Source organism: Periplaneta americana, chromosome 11, assembly GCF_040183065.1.
Source record: "Periplaneta americana isolate PAMFEO1 chromosome 11, P.americana_PAMFEO1_priV1, whole genome shotgun sequence".
Taxonomy (NCBI): Eukaryota; Metazoa; Arthropoda; class Insecta; order Blattodea; family Blattidae; genus Periplaneta; species Periplaneta americana.
The window spans coordinates 73,857,883-73,872,697 of NC_091127.1; the positions used below are offsets into that span (position 1 = coordinate 73,857,883).

The following is a 14,815-nucleotide window of genomic DNA, read 5'->3' on the forward strand; positions in this document are numbered from 1 at the left end:
GACGGATGGACGGATGGGTGGATGGATGGATGGATGGATGGATGGATGGATGGATGGATGGATGTAAGATGCATTTCATACAGAAAAGACGTAGACAGGATGTGGCTCAGACGTCGGGCGGAGACATGACGTGAACAAAGAATACTGAAAAGTCAAAAACCCTTACGATATTTCCTTTTCGCACAGCTTTCATGATGTCTTCAGACGATGAGGATGTCCTGGCTTTCGTAAAACTCGCCAATATTAAAAAAAACAGGTAAGATTTTGTGTGCACTCTTTGTGATTGAAAAAGGGAACGAATTATGGCAGATTCGACATGATGAAAGAATTTAACATGTATCTGGACCATTTCCATATTTTTTATAAAATGTTTCTATAACATATTATAAAATCTCTTTACAAAATCGAATACTAAATTCGAAATCGTCGTGTATTTCCTTTTACAGTCAGACGCCACATGTCGCTTTGAAGGATCACTCGTGACTGGAAAGACAGACAGCGCTATATTCGAAGTAGCATACTCCTACCCTGTCTTTTCTGTATGCATTAATACATTTGTTTACATGGGAGAGATTCGCAAGGTCATCATGTCTCCGCCTGATGTCCGAGTCACGTCTTCTCTGCGTGAAATACACCTAAGTTTTGAGGAACAGATAAATGAACATTCAGATATACGGAAGGACGGACGGACAGACAGACGGGCGGGGTTGGAAGGAATAGATTGGTAAGATGGAAGGGGTAGGAAGGTGGATAGATATGCTAAATCCTTTATTCAACATGTCAAATTACAATTAATAATTAAAGATTTAACGGGATGCTATTGAAAATTACAGTAACAGAAAACTGAAATTTTCAAAGAAAATCTGTTCTATTTCCACTCAAATAGTAATAATTATATTGGTAATTAAACTTTGGATTACTTGATGTGAAGCCAGTCTCAACAGTAGACTAATAATAATAATAATAATAATAATAATAATAATAATAATAATAATAATAATCATAATCATAATAATATCATATGTATTATTATTATTATAATTATTATCATATTTGAAAATAATTCAAGTTATACGGAAGAAGAAAAATAATCACAGATCTGATAACATAATTCATTAAACCCGATATAACATTATCAAACAACAAATAAAGAAAAACTTTTCTATCAGATCTGGCGGTTCCTCTAAATAAAAAGTTATAAATATACAAGGTGATATACCGTTCTTTATGGAGTTCATTTCCGAAGACATTCTGAGTAAAAATTTCATATAAACATGGGTCCTATTCTCAATATTTACAGAGTTACATTTCGTTATTGGAACGCATTGCTGTGAACGCGTGATCTTGGTCAGCGTATCGTCAGCAGCAAGCCCTAGCGCTACATAAATCAAAGATAGCCGTATGCAGTTACGTAGAGCGACGAGTGCCGTTGACTAGCGTTCGGCCATGTGTACTCAAGCGTACGACGACATTTTTTCAAATGTGTTATAAACTCTTCAAGACAAAATTGAACTGCAAATGGTCTAATTAAGTCGGAGGAAGTAGTGTGATTTGTAATAATTGTTGTGATAAATGTGTAAGAATAATGTAATTTTCTAGTTAAAAATAGAAAAAGATGTCTGTACGAAGCAACTAAGGAGTTCACAGCACATTGTTAGCTTCATAATACTTGCCAATTAAAGAAACGATACTTCTGAATGGTTCATCTCTATTTGTATTATTCTTTTACCTTCAAACTAAAGAAAAACGTATATTTTACAAGCAAATTTAAATTAATGTAACTCTGAAAATATTGAGAATACGAACTACAGTATGTTTATATGACATTTTTTGCTCAAAAGTTCTTCAGAAATAAGCTCCGTAAAGGACGGCAAATCCTCGTAAATCACCCTGTATAAAGCATCATGGAGAAACGTCCTAAATATTCAGATCTTGCACAGCTATAGCCTATCTAAGAGATGTGAAATCGGAATAAGTCTAAGTTATTCCGTTTAATTTCCAAACAAAAATTAATAACAAACATTAAACGGATTCAGTTCAAAATATTCATAATCCACCACATAAAAAAGTAGTGCCATTGGACATTTGAGGAATGCAATGGGTTATTTTACAACGCTGTACAACATCTCAGATTATTTGGTATCTGAATGAAATAAAGCCGACAATGCCGGTGAAATGAGTCCGGAGTCCAGCAACGATAGTTACCCAGCATTTGCTCATATTGGATTGAGGGAAATTCACGGAATAACCTCAATCAGGTAACTTGCACCGACCGGGATTCGAACCCGGGCCACCTGGTTTCGCGGCCAGACGCGCTAGCTGTTACTCCAAGTTGTAGACTAATAACGTTTATGAAGCTCAAATGTTCAACATTCAGTGTAAATTGTAAATTATGTATTTAATACATTCTGTTCATTGTAGAGATAATTCACAGTTGAAGTACTCGAAAAACTTGTCCAACAGAAAAATTATTCTATATATTGTATGTCAGAAGATCTGCTCCTTTACAGTGAATGTAACAAAATTAGGGATGGGATCCTCTTGTGATAAATCTTCTCTGACATCATGTCTGAATTTTCCTTGTGGAGGAATGACAATTAATTGCAACACAAAAAACTCTGTCCAGTAATTGCTATATTGATTTGGTTACAGTCATAATACAATGTACATGATACAATGAGATACAGTATGAGAGAGTGTAAGGACGGAGATGAAAAGATTAAATGAAGTGTTCACATAAATAATGGCTTCGAAGTCACTTCCATAGACTTATGAAGCCATAAGATACAAATTAGGATTTCATAGGATCAGACAATTTAGAAGCAAAGAGTGGCAACTGGTTCAGATTATCCAATAAAAAGATTAAAGACGGGCGGTTGATTTTGATTTCAAGAACTTCAAGCGGAAGAACAGCAGGAGTACGAATTTTAGAAATAATCCCTGAAACAAAAAGAATCCTCTGCTCACCCATCTGTATTTTTCCATGGCATTATTGAAATGATGTTATAATTAAACAAGGAATGATATACTGTAAGATTAGATATATCTGCATAAATATAAAATTAAGGTAAAAGTATAAAACTGTCACAACGGATGGATGGATGGATGGATGGATGGATGGATGGATGGATGGATGGATGGATGGATGGATGGATGGATGGAAGGATGGATGGATGGATGTATACACACAGTTGGTTGAATAGATAGATGAATTAATGATAAGATGTGTGAAAGAAATTGTGTATGTGTGTGTGTTGGGAGAGATTATTTGCTGCAGTGGTAGATGAATTGACTAACCGATAAGGGCTGTTGTGTATATAATATGAGTGTGAAAGAGACAGAAAAATGAATGCGTTGGTGATTTGATGAGTTGAAGGATGGATGGGTGGTTGGATCTATAATATACATCTGTATAGTTTAGGGACATCTCGACACGCCAAGGAAAAATGTTAATTTTGGGACCAATTTATGCAAATTTTATTTTAATTTTTCTCCTAATATGTATGCACATCTTTTTCGTAGGTTTTACATATCTGGTGCCAATGTGATTATTTTATATTACTATATATAAGAAATACTAAATCGATGCCAAAGTGTCGATTTCTCCCATAATGGGAGAGATTTTGACGTAGTATGGCAAACGTAGGAAACACTTTAAATTCCAACATTCACAACACAAATTTTGCTCCTGAAATATAAATATTTTATCATACTCTTACTAGCGTTACTCACATGTACATTTTCATCAATGCCATTTTCCACACATGCCGCTTGAAACCAATTTTGGCATTCTACAACACATTGAGACCAAAGATGTCTAGCATTTGTCATCGCAGTAATATACGAGGTACAATAGTTTTTGAATTGTCCATACTGTTTGTTGAACTGTGACCCTCCCTTGCATGCAAGCATTAGATGGCTTCCTTTTCTGGGAAGGTCTAATTTCTTTTTCTTCTGTTTAATCTCTTCAGTCATTTCCTGTAGTTTTCAGACATTATTAGTCTGACGACCCTTGCAGTTGTATTAGTCTTTTGCTCTCTTAAAGAGCTTAAGGAAAGAGAAAACATCAGATGTCATATACCCTGATTCAGACATAACAGCGAATCGAATGGACATTCCTTTGGGATAAGCATCTCTTTGCCTAACACCTTTCATTATGAGAAATGGTGGCATAGCCTAACAACAGCACTTGCGCAAATTATAACGGTTAGATACTGTAGAACCCTTTTTTCCTCCGGTTGGGTGATAGACACATCCCTCTTTCCTTTAGCATTTAATACTTTCCCCAGTTTGAGTATCAATTGAAGGCCGGATTTATCCGCATTGAACACTCTGCCAGGCTCTTCCCATCATTTTAATTCATCTTACATGATGCTAAGATTTTTGTGAAACTTTTCAACTTCTTCTCTATTGTGACCTCTTGAGCGGGCATATGACAGATCCTGAGCATTCCGGAAACTAAATTCAGATTCCTGTCTCGAAATGAATACATACAATCTTATCCGGCAATTGAGTACTCTTTATTAAATTTGTTTATCAGATTATTCCTGTAAGCGAACTTAAAATGCCAAACCTCTTACATCATTAATTGTTAATCAATGTAGCTTTTAGAATCAACGCGAAGGATATATCGAACTAATTGATCTTTCTTTATTGTATCGAGAGTTGTACCTTTTCCTATTTTTCCGATATCAATGAAATTTGAAATGTAAAGTTTACTTAAGATTAGTGAAATTGAAGACGAGTAGTTTTATATATGCAGACAGTCATAGAGGAAAAGAGATAGACGGACAAAGTCGCACTAAAAGCTCCATGAAGGCATTTCGAACTCTCCTAAGACCAAACACACAACAAGGTTGATAGAGGCAGCTCCCCAGATCATCTGAAAAGGACCACAAGCGAAATCGGAGAGAACTCGACACATGTTCGAGGCAGAAGTAGATATCAGATGATTGACGACGTTAAGATATAAGGATCATATGCGGAGACTAAGAGGAAGATATAAAATAAAAAAATATTAAAGAATGTTGGGTTTGCAGTGAAAGACCTACCCTTGGGCAGAAGAATATATATACGTGCGTGTGTGTGTGTACATGCACACACAGACAGTTGGACAGATGAATTAATGAAAGGATATGTGAAAATTTGTATGTGGCGGGATATGGATGGATGGATGGATGGATGGATGGATGGATGGATGGGTAGTAGGTTAATAGGTGAGTGAATGGATGGATTAATGAGTGATTGGATAGATGGATGGACGGATGGGCGGATGGACGGATGGATAAATGGATGGATGGATGCATATAAGGTGTAATTCATACAGAAAAGACGTAGACAGGATGTGGCTCAGACGTCGGGCGGAGACATGACGTGAACAAAGCATACTGAAAAGTCAAAAACCCTTACGATATTTCCTTTTCGCACAGCTTTCATGATGTCTTCAGACGATGAGGATGTCCTGACTTTCGTAAAACTCCCTAATATTAAATAAAACAGGTAAGATTTTCTGTGCACTTTTTGTGATTGAAAAAGGGAATGAATTATGGCATATTCGACGTGATGAAAGAATTTAACATGTATCTGGACCATTTCCAATTTTTTTATAGATTTTTTCCATATCATATTATAAAATCTCTTCACAAAATCGAATAATAAATTAGAAATCGTCAAGTATTTTCTTTTACAGTCAAACGCCACATGTCGCTTTGAAGGATCACTCGTGACTGGAAAGACAGACAGCACTATATTCGAAGTGGCATACTCCTACCTCGTCTTTTCTGTATGCACTAATACATTTGTTTATATGGGAGAGACTCACAAAGTCATAATGTCTCCGCCTGATGTCCGAGCCACGTCTTCTCTGAGTGAAATACGCCTAAGTTTTGAGGAACAGATAAATGAACATTCAGACATACGGAAGGACGGACGGACAGACGGGCGGGGTTGGAAGGAATAGCTTGATAAAATGGAAGGGGTAGGAAGGTGGATAGATATGCCAAATCCTTTATTCAACACGTCAAATTACAATAAATATTTAAAGATATAATGGGGTGCAATTGAAAATTACAGTAACAGAAAACTGAATTTTTCAGAGAAAATCTGTTCTATTTCCACTCAAATAGTAAAAATTATATTGGGAATTAAACTTTGGATTACTTGATGTGAAGCCATTCTCAACAGTAATCGTAATAATAATAATAATAATAATAATAATAATAATAATATTATTATTATTATTATTATTATTATTATTATTATTATTATCATGTTTGAAAATAATTCAGGTTATACGGAAGAAGAAAAATAATCACGGATCTCAAAACATAGTTCACTAAACCTGATATAACATTATCAAACAACAAATAAAGAAAAATGTTTCTATCAGATGTGGCAGTTCCTCTAAATAAAAAGTTATAAATATACAAGGTGATCTACCGTCCTTTACGGAGTTTATTTCCGAAGATATTCTGAGTAAAAAATGTCATATAAACATGGGTCCTATTCTCAATATTTACAGAGTTATGTTTCGTTATTCGAACGCATTGCTGTGAACGCGTGATCTTGATCAGCTTGCAGTCAGCAGCTAGCGCGAGCGCTACGGAAATCAAAGATACCAATATGCAGTTACGTAGAGCGACGAGTGCCGTTCACAAGCGTGCGGCCAAGTATACTCAAGCGGACGGCGACATTTTTTAAAATGTGTTGTAAACTCTCCATGACATAATTGAACTGCAAATAGTCTAATTAAGTCGGTGGAAGTAGTGTGATTTGTAATAATTGTTGTGATAAATGCTTAAGTATAATGTAATTTTTTAGTTTAAAATAGAAAAAGTTGTCTGTACGAAGCAATTAAGAAGTTCACAGCACATTTTTAGCTTCATAATACTTGCCAATTAAAGAAATGATACTTCTGAATGGTTCATCCCTATTTGTATTATTCTTTTACGTTCAAACTAAAGAGAAAACGTATTTTACAAATAACTTTAAATTAGTGTAACTCTGAAAATATTGAGAATAGGAACTATGTTTATATGACATTTTTTGCTCAAAAGTCTTCAGAAATAAGCTCAGTAAAGGACTGTAAATCCTTGTGAAACACTCTGTATAAAGCATCTTGGAAAAACTTCCTGAATATTCAGATCTTTCATAGCTATAGTCTATCCAAGAGATGTGAAATCGGGATAAGTCTAAGTTATTCTATTTAATTTCCAAACAAAAACTAGTAGCAAAGATTAAACGGATGCAGTTCAAAATATTCATATTCCAACACTTAAAAAGTAGTGCCATTGGACATCTGAGGAATACAGTAGGTAGTCATAGTCAAATGATAAAAATAACAAGAGAATATCTGGGTCTTCATAATTGTTACAAATTACTCTTTTACTGTATTCTATAGTTATCCGTTATCCTGAACTGAAATAATATTGGATCAACATATTATGTAAACAGTGATTGAAAAAAATAATAATCATCTTTATCATCATCATCATCATCATCATCTTCATTGACATCATCATCTTCATTGACATCATCATAGCAATAATAATGTTTATTTTTTTGTCGGTTATTTCACAACTCTGTACCATAATCTCAAGGTTATTTAGCGTCTGAATGAAGTGAAATTGTTAATGCCGGTGAAATGAGTCCGGGGTCCAGCACCGATAGTCACCCAGCATTTGTTCATATTGGATTGAGGGAAAATCCCGGAAAAACCTGAACCAGGTAACTTGCTCCGACCGGGATTCAAACCCGGGCCACTTGGTTTCGCGGCCAGACGCGCTAGCTGTTACTCCAAGGTGTAGATTAATAATGTTCATGAAGCTCAAATGTTCAAAATTTATCGTAAATAATTGAATCGGTTGTTGTTGAAAGGAACTAAGTCCACTTTTTAAAGTTTTGAGATGATCGAAAAATACTATTTTGTGGATAATCTATCGAAGATTAAACCAACATATGTTGTACACATAAAAAATAAGTGTACAATATATGTTGGTTTAATCTTCGATAGATTATTCACAAAATAGTTTTTTTCGATTAACTCACAACTTTAAAAAGTGGACTTAGTTCCTTTCAACAATAACCGATTCAATTGTAAATTCTGTATTTAATACATTCTGTACACTAAAGAGATAATTCACGGTTGAAGTACTAGAAAAACGTATCCAACAGAAAAATTATACTGTATATTTCATCTCAGAAGATCTGCTCCTTTACAGTGAATGTAACAAAATTATTGATAAGGTCCTCTTGTGATAAATCTTCCTTGACACCATGCCTGAATTTTCCTTTTGGAGGAATGACAATTAATTGCAACACAAACAACTCTGTCCAGTAATTACTATATTGATTTGGTTACAGTCTTAATACAATGTACATGATACAATGAGATACAGTATGAGAGAGTGTAAGGACGGAGATGAAAAGATTAAGTGAAGTGTTCACATAAATAATGGCTTCGAAGTTACTTCCATAGCCTTATGAAGCCAAAAGATACAAATTAGTATTTCTTAGGATTAGACAATTTAGAAGCAAAGAGTGGCAACTGGTTCAGATTATCCAATAAAGAGATTAAAGATGGACGGTTGATTTTGATTTCACGAACTTCAAGAGGAAGAAAAACAGCAGTACGAGTATAAAAAATAATCCCTGGAACAAAAAGAATTCTCTGCTCACACATCTGTATTTTCCCATGGCATCAGTAGAAATGATGTTATAGTTAAACAAAGAATGATAAAAGATTAGGTATATCTGCATAAATATAAAATTAAGGTAAAAGTAAAAAACTATCACAACGGATGGATGGATGGATGGATGGATGGATGGATGGATGGATGGATGGATGGATGGATGGATGGATGGATGGATGGATGGATGGATTGATGGATGGATGAATGGATGGGTGGGTGGGTGGGTGGGTGGGTGGGTGGTTGGGTGGGTGGTTGGGTGGGTGGATGGATGGATGGATGGATGGATGGATGGATGGATGAACACAGTTGATGAATAAATAGATGAATTAATGAAAAGATGTGTGAAAGAAATTATGTATGTGTGTGTTGGGAGAGGTTATTATTTGATGCAGCGGTAGATGAATTGATGGGTGATAACTAGAGACGAGAATTTCATGCTCTGTAAAATCTCAAAATATGCATGCATTCATGCACTATCAAACAATGCAACATATACGATTAAGCGAAAAATACATTAAAATATGCACCTTCATTTTTGTTCCAAATTTCTTATTTCACTATACTTTTTTCTTGCACGGTTAACAACTAACAATATTTCTAAATTGGTTTCTGTGAGGTTCCTGCGCTTATCAGTCAACATGTTTTTGTATTCTTGCAATATGTGAAGCAGGTGCGACATGCTGGTCGACTTGAAATTTTTTAGTACATTTTATCTGAAATTATAATAGACTTTACGGTTACCTAGATATGATTTAAAAACTGACATCATAATGCAATTAATTATTTTAAAGAAGTTTTGTAATTTTTTACAAAGAACAACTGCCATAGAAAATATTCGGAAACAGAATAGTAGCGCTTACCTATCTACTGCAACAATCGCAGAATATGACATCCCCATCCGATCTAATAAAAATCCTTTCCTTTAATCCAATGTCCAAGAGTACACTTTTGAAACCTTTAATTGGAGGATATTAGAACCATATTAACACGCAAACAGAAAAAACAAACACATTAACCACTTACGGGGTTCACACACTGCAAAGACAGTTTCCAATTTTAGAAGAATCTAAATTGCTACTATTACTGGAAAAGGGAGAAAGTACAAATATTTGGGACTGAAAAGTAATAAAATGGATAAGTACTAAGTTTGAGCTATGTCATCTGTTCCTATAAAATATGTATTTGCATGGAATTCTCGTCTCTAGTGATAACTGACCGATAAGGACTATTGTGTATATGAGCGTGAAAGAGACAGAAAAATGGATGCGTTGGTGATTTGATGAGTTGAAGGATGAATGGGTAGATGGATATATAATATTTATCTATATACTCGTACTTAATACCGTTTAGGGACATCTCGACACGCTGAGGAAAAATGTTAATTTTGGGCCCTAATTTATGCAAATTTTATTTTAAATTTTCCCCTAATATGTATGGACATGTTTTCCGTACATTTCACATATCTGGTGCCAATGTGATAATTTTATATCACTGTATATAAGAAATACTAAATCGATGCCGAAGTGTGTCGATTTCTCCCATAATGGGAGAGATTTTGACATAGTATGGCAAACATAGGAAACACTTTAAATCCCAACATTCACGACACAAATTTTGCTCCTGAAATATTAATATTTTATCATACTCTTACTCGCGTTACTCACGTATACATTTTCATCGGTGCCATTTTTTACACATGCCTCGTGAAACCAACTTTGGCATTCTCCAACACATTGAGACCAAAATTGTCTGTTTGTTGAACTGTGTCCCTCCATTATACGCATGAATTAGATGGCTTCCTTTTCTGGGAAAATCTAATTTCTTTTTCTTCTGTTTAGTCTCCTTCAGTCATTTCCTGTAGTTTTCAGACATTATTAGTCTGACACTTGCAGTTGTCTTAGTCTTTTACTCTCTTGAAGAGCTCAAGGAAAGAACAGAAAACATCAGTTGTCATATACCCTGAATCAGACATAACAGCGTATCGAATGGACATTTCTTCGGGATGAGCACCTCTTTGCCTAACATCTTTCATTATGAGAAATGGTGGCATAGCCTAACAACAGCACTTGCGCAAATTATAACGGTTAGGTACTGTAGAACCCTTTTCGCCTCCGGCGGGATGATAGACACATCCCTCTTTCCTTTAGCATTTAATACTTTCCCCAGTTTGAGTATCAATTGAAGGCCGGATTAATCCGCATTGAACACTCTAGCAGGCTCTTCCCATCATTTTAATTCGTCCTACATGATGCTAAGATTTTTGTAAAATTTTTCAACCTCTTCTCTATTGAGGCCTCCTGAGCGGACATATGACAGACCCTGAGCATTCCGGAAACTAAATTCAGATTCCTGCCTCGAAATGAATACACACAATCTTATCCGGCAATTGATTTTTCTATATGAAATTTATTTATCAGCCTATTTCTGTCAGCGAACGTAAATGCAAATTCTATTACGTCATTAATTGTCAATCCATGTAGCTTTTAGAATCAAGGTGAAGGATATGTCAAACTAATTGATCTTTCTTTATTGTATCGAGAGTTGTGCCTTTTCCTATTTTTCCAATATAAATGAAAATTAAAATATAAAGTTTATTTAAGATTACCGAAATTGAAGACGAATAGTTTCATACATGCAGACAGTCATAGAGAAAAAGAGATAGACGGACAAAGTCGCACTAAAAGCTCCATGAAGGCATTTCGAACTCTCCTAAGACCAAACACACAACAAGTTTGATAGAGGCAGCTCCCCAGATCATCTGAAAAGGACCACAAGCGAAATCAGAGAGAACTCGACACATGTTCGAGGCAGAAGTAGAGATCAGATCATTGACGACGTTAAGATATATGGATCATATGCGGAGACTAAGAGGAAGATATAAAATAAAAAAATATTAAAGAATGTTGGGTTTGCAGTGAAAGACCTGCCCTTGGGCAGAAGAATATATATACGTGCGTGTGTGTGTACATGCACACACAGACAGTTGGACAGATTAATTAATGAAAGGACATGTGAAAATTTGAATGTGGCTGGATATGGATGGATGGATGGATGGATGGATGGGTAGAAGATTGATAGGTGAGTGAATGGATGGATTAATGAGTGATTGGATGGATGGATGGATGGATGGATGGATGGATGGATGGACAGGCCGTTGAATCTTTAAATTTTAATAATTATTTTACTACGTAGGCATTAATGCTCCTTTATATAACAGCTAAAAGTGTGACATTTGTATTTTAATATAATCTTCATGTTCTTGTTCTTCTTCATCATTTGATATACGGATTAAGCTTGAAGGCCTGTTCCGATTTCGGAGTGGTATAATATTTCTTTGCCCAGCGCTTTTGTGCGGGAAATCGTGACTGAGGGAGCCATTCTTGAAGGACTGAAGTGCTATACCTGCAAGATGTTTAGCCTCCCCATTACTGAAGTGAATACGACAAAACTCGTGAATAGTAAATCCATAAACTCCGTTCATATCTATCTCACTGATATTTGTATTCCTCAAGTGAGTATCTTGAATCCTACCCAGTTACTGGCTAAAACAAAAATGTAAACTAAAAAAAAATATTCATTTTCGGGAAAATTATCAGCTTATTAGACTGTATTGGGCAGCGGAATTTTTCTGTACTACCTGGTGGTTTTTAGCTTTCGCAGACTGTTCTCGTCTGGGTGGATGGATGGATGGATGGATGGATGGATGGATGGATGGATGGATGTAAGGTGCAATTCATACAGGAAAGACGTAGACAGGATGTGGCTCAGACGTCGGGCGGAGACATGACGTGAACAAAGCATACTGAAAAGTCAAAAATCTCTGCGATATTTCCTTTTCGCACAGCTTTCATGATGTCTTCAGACGATGAGGATGTCCTGGCTTTCGTAAAACTAGCTAATATTAAAAAAAAAAGTAAGATTTTGTGTGCACTCTTTGTGATTGCAAAAGGGAATGAATTATGGTATATTCGACGTGATGAAAGAATTTAACTTATCCTGTCTTTTCTGTATGCACTAATACATTTGTTTATATGGGAGAGACTCACAAAGTCATAATGTCTCCGCCTGATGTCCGAGCCACGACTTCTCTGCGTGAAATACGCCTAAGTTTTGAGGAACAGGTAAATGAACAATCAGACATTCGGAAGGAGGGAAGGAAAAGCTTGATAAAATGGAAGGGTTAGGAATGTGGATAGATATGCCAAATCCTTTATTCAACACGTCAAATTACAATGAATAATTAAATATATAACGGGATGCTATTGAAAATTGCAGTAAAAGAGAAAACTGAAATTTTCAGACAAAATCTGTTCTATTGCCACTTAAGGAGTGATAACTCTATTGGAAATTGAACTTTGGATTATGTGCTGTGAAGTCTCAGCAGTAATAATAATAATAATAATAATAATAATAATATCATATCTGAAAATAATTCAAGTTATACGGGGCAGAAAAATAATTATGGATCTGAAAACATAGTTCACTAAACCTGATATAAATTACACTAGTCTGCGATGAAATTCCTGCCTCCAAAATTTTAATGTTTTTAAGGTATTTTTAGCATGCTGAAATCAAATTCAAAGCCAAAAAGTTCTATCACGTACCATTTTTTTGTTATTTTAATTTTTTTATAATATATTACGACAATTTATAGCGTAATTATTTAAACTATAATACTTTAACATATGTAGGTTTAGTATGTTAGGATATGAAAATCAAATGTATTCAACATATTTTTAATGTGTTTATATTGAAAACCAAGGACACTGGATGTTTCTTAGCAGATAGGGGGTGCAAGCACATAAGTTAGGGCGAAATAACGTGCAGCCTTGTCATTATTTTTATTTGTGAAAGACAGAAATGTCAGCCACTCCTTGGTGAGAGACTGAACTCAACTCGTCTAGTTTCTCTCACATTTCATTAGTCTGCGTTTCATCTGGAAACGAAACGAAATCAGTTTGAAGCTTTATTATGGAGTAGAATGTTGAAAGTTTTTAGTTTAGTAAGAAAGTATTTACCATGTTGCATCGAGGATGTCTAAATAATCCAGACCATTTTTGTTATATAACTTATGTAGGATATACACATTGCCTAAGCAGAGGTGTAATATTACAGATTTTGTGAAAAAGTCATACCATGCCTATTTTGGAATCAAACTTGGAGACCAAAGTAAAGCTTGGGCACAACACAAAGTATGTAGAGTATGGATTCAAGAACTTCGTCATTTGATCAAGTGGAGAAGACCGTTGCTATCTTTTGGAGTACCTATGGTTTGGAGAGAGCAGTCGAACCATAGTAATGACTGCTACTCCTGTTCGTGTGATGTGAAGGTGTATTATTCTAAACATAAGAATCAAATCGTGTATTCAGTTGTTCGGTCAGCCATTTTATCTGTGCCTAATGTATCAATCCCTGTGCGACCAGAAAATCTTAAACAAACATCATTCTATTGATACTGACAACGTGAAATGGGTTTTAAAATACTTTTTCTCCGAAGATGATAATCTTGTATATTGCAGTAATGTGAAAGAATTTATGCTAAAACTTGGACTTCCAAACTATGACCTAAGTGATTGGAAACTGTTCATTGATGCTTACAGGCGAAGTTTAAAAGATTTCCTCCTTCATAACGGAAACATTTTTGGTTCAGTGCCCGTTGCCTATTCAGTGATCCTCAAAAAGTCATACACAAATTTGCAACTGCTGTTATTGCGACTAGACTATAGGAACACAACTGGCAAGTTTGTGATGATTTCAAAGTTCTTACTATGTTGCTGGGTCAACAATCTGGTTTTACTAAATTTCCATGCATTCTTTGCCTGTGGGATAGTAGGGCACAAGTTGATCACTGGACTATGAAAGACTGGCCACCTCGACAAAATTTGGAAATCGTTTGTAAGAATGTTGTGCGCCAAAGCCATGTGAGTTCTTCTAAAGTTGTGCTGCCATCTCTCCACATCAAACTTCGCTTAATGAAACAGCTTGTAAAAGCTTTAAATAAGGAAGGAGACTGTTTTAAATACATATGTGAGAAATGTCCACTACTATATGTATCAAATTGAAAGAAGATATATATATATATATATATATATATATATATATATATATATATATAATGGTCCTGA

General features: G+C 35.2%; 1 protein-coding gene across 5 annotated transcripts in view; it reads right to left on the reverse strand.

Moving 5' to 3' along the window:
* The window catches only part of LOC138709094 (leukocyte elastase inhibitor-like), a 100,972-nt gene that overhangs the window by 16,393 nt on the left and 69,764 nt on the right, over positions 1-14,815 (reverse strand). The window contains exon 8 of one of the 5 annotated variants that reach the window (XM_069839618.1): positions 2,662-2,940. The exons of 3 other annotated variants lie outside the window; for them this stretch is intronic. In XM_069839618.1, the coding sequence (XP_069695719.1) occupies positions 2,792-2,940 (149 nt within the window). In that variant the 3' untranslated portion in view covers positions 2,662-2,791. Of the gene's footprint in view, positions 1-2,661; positions 2,941-8,323; positions 8,650-14,815 lie in introns of those variants that run through there. One more of the 5 variants, XM_069839608.1, reaches the window with a different exon arrangement.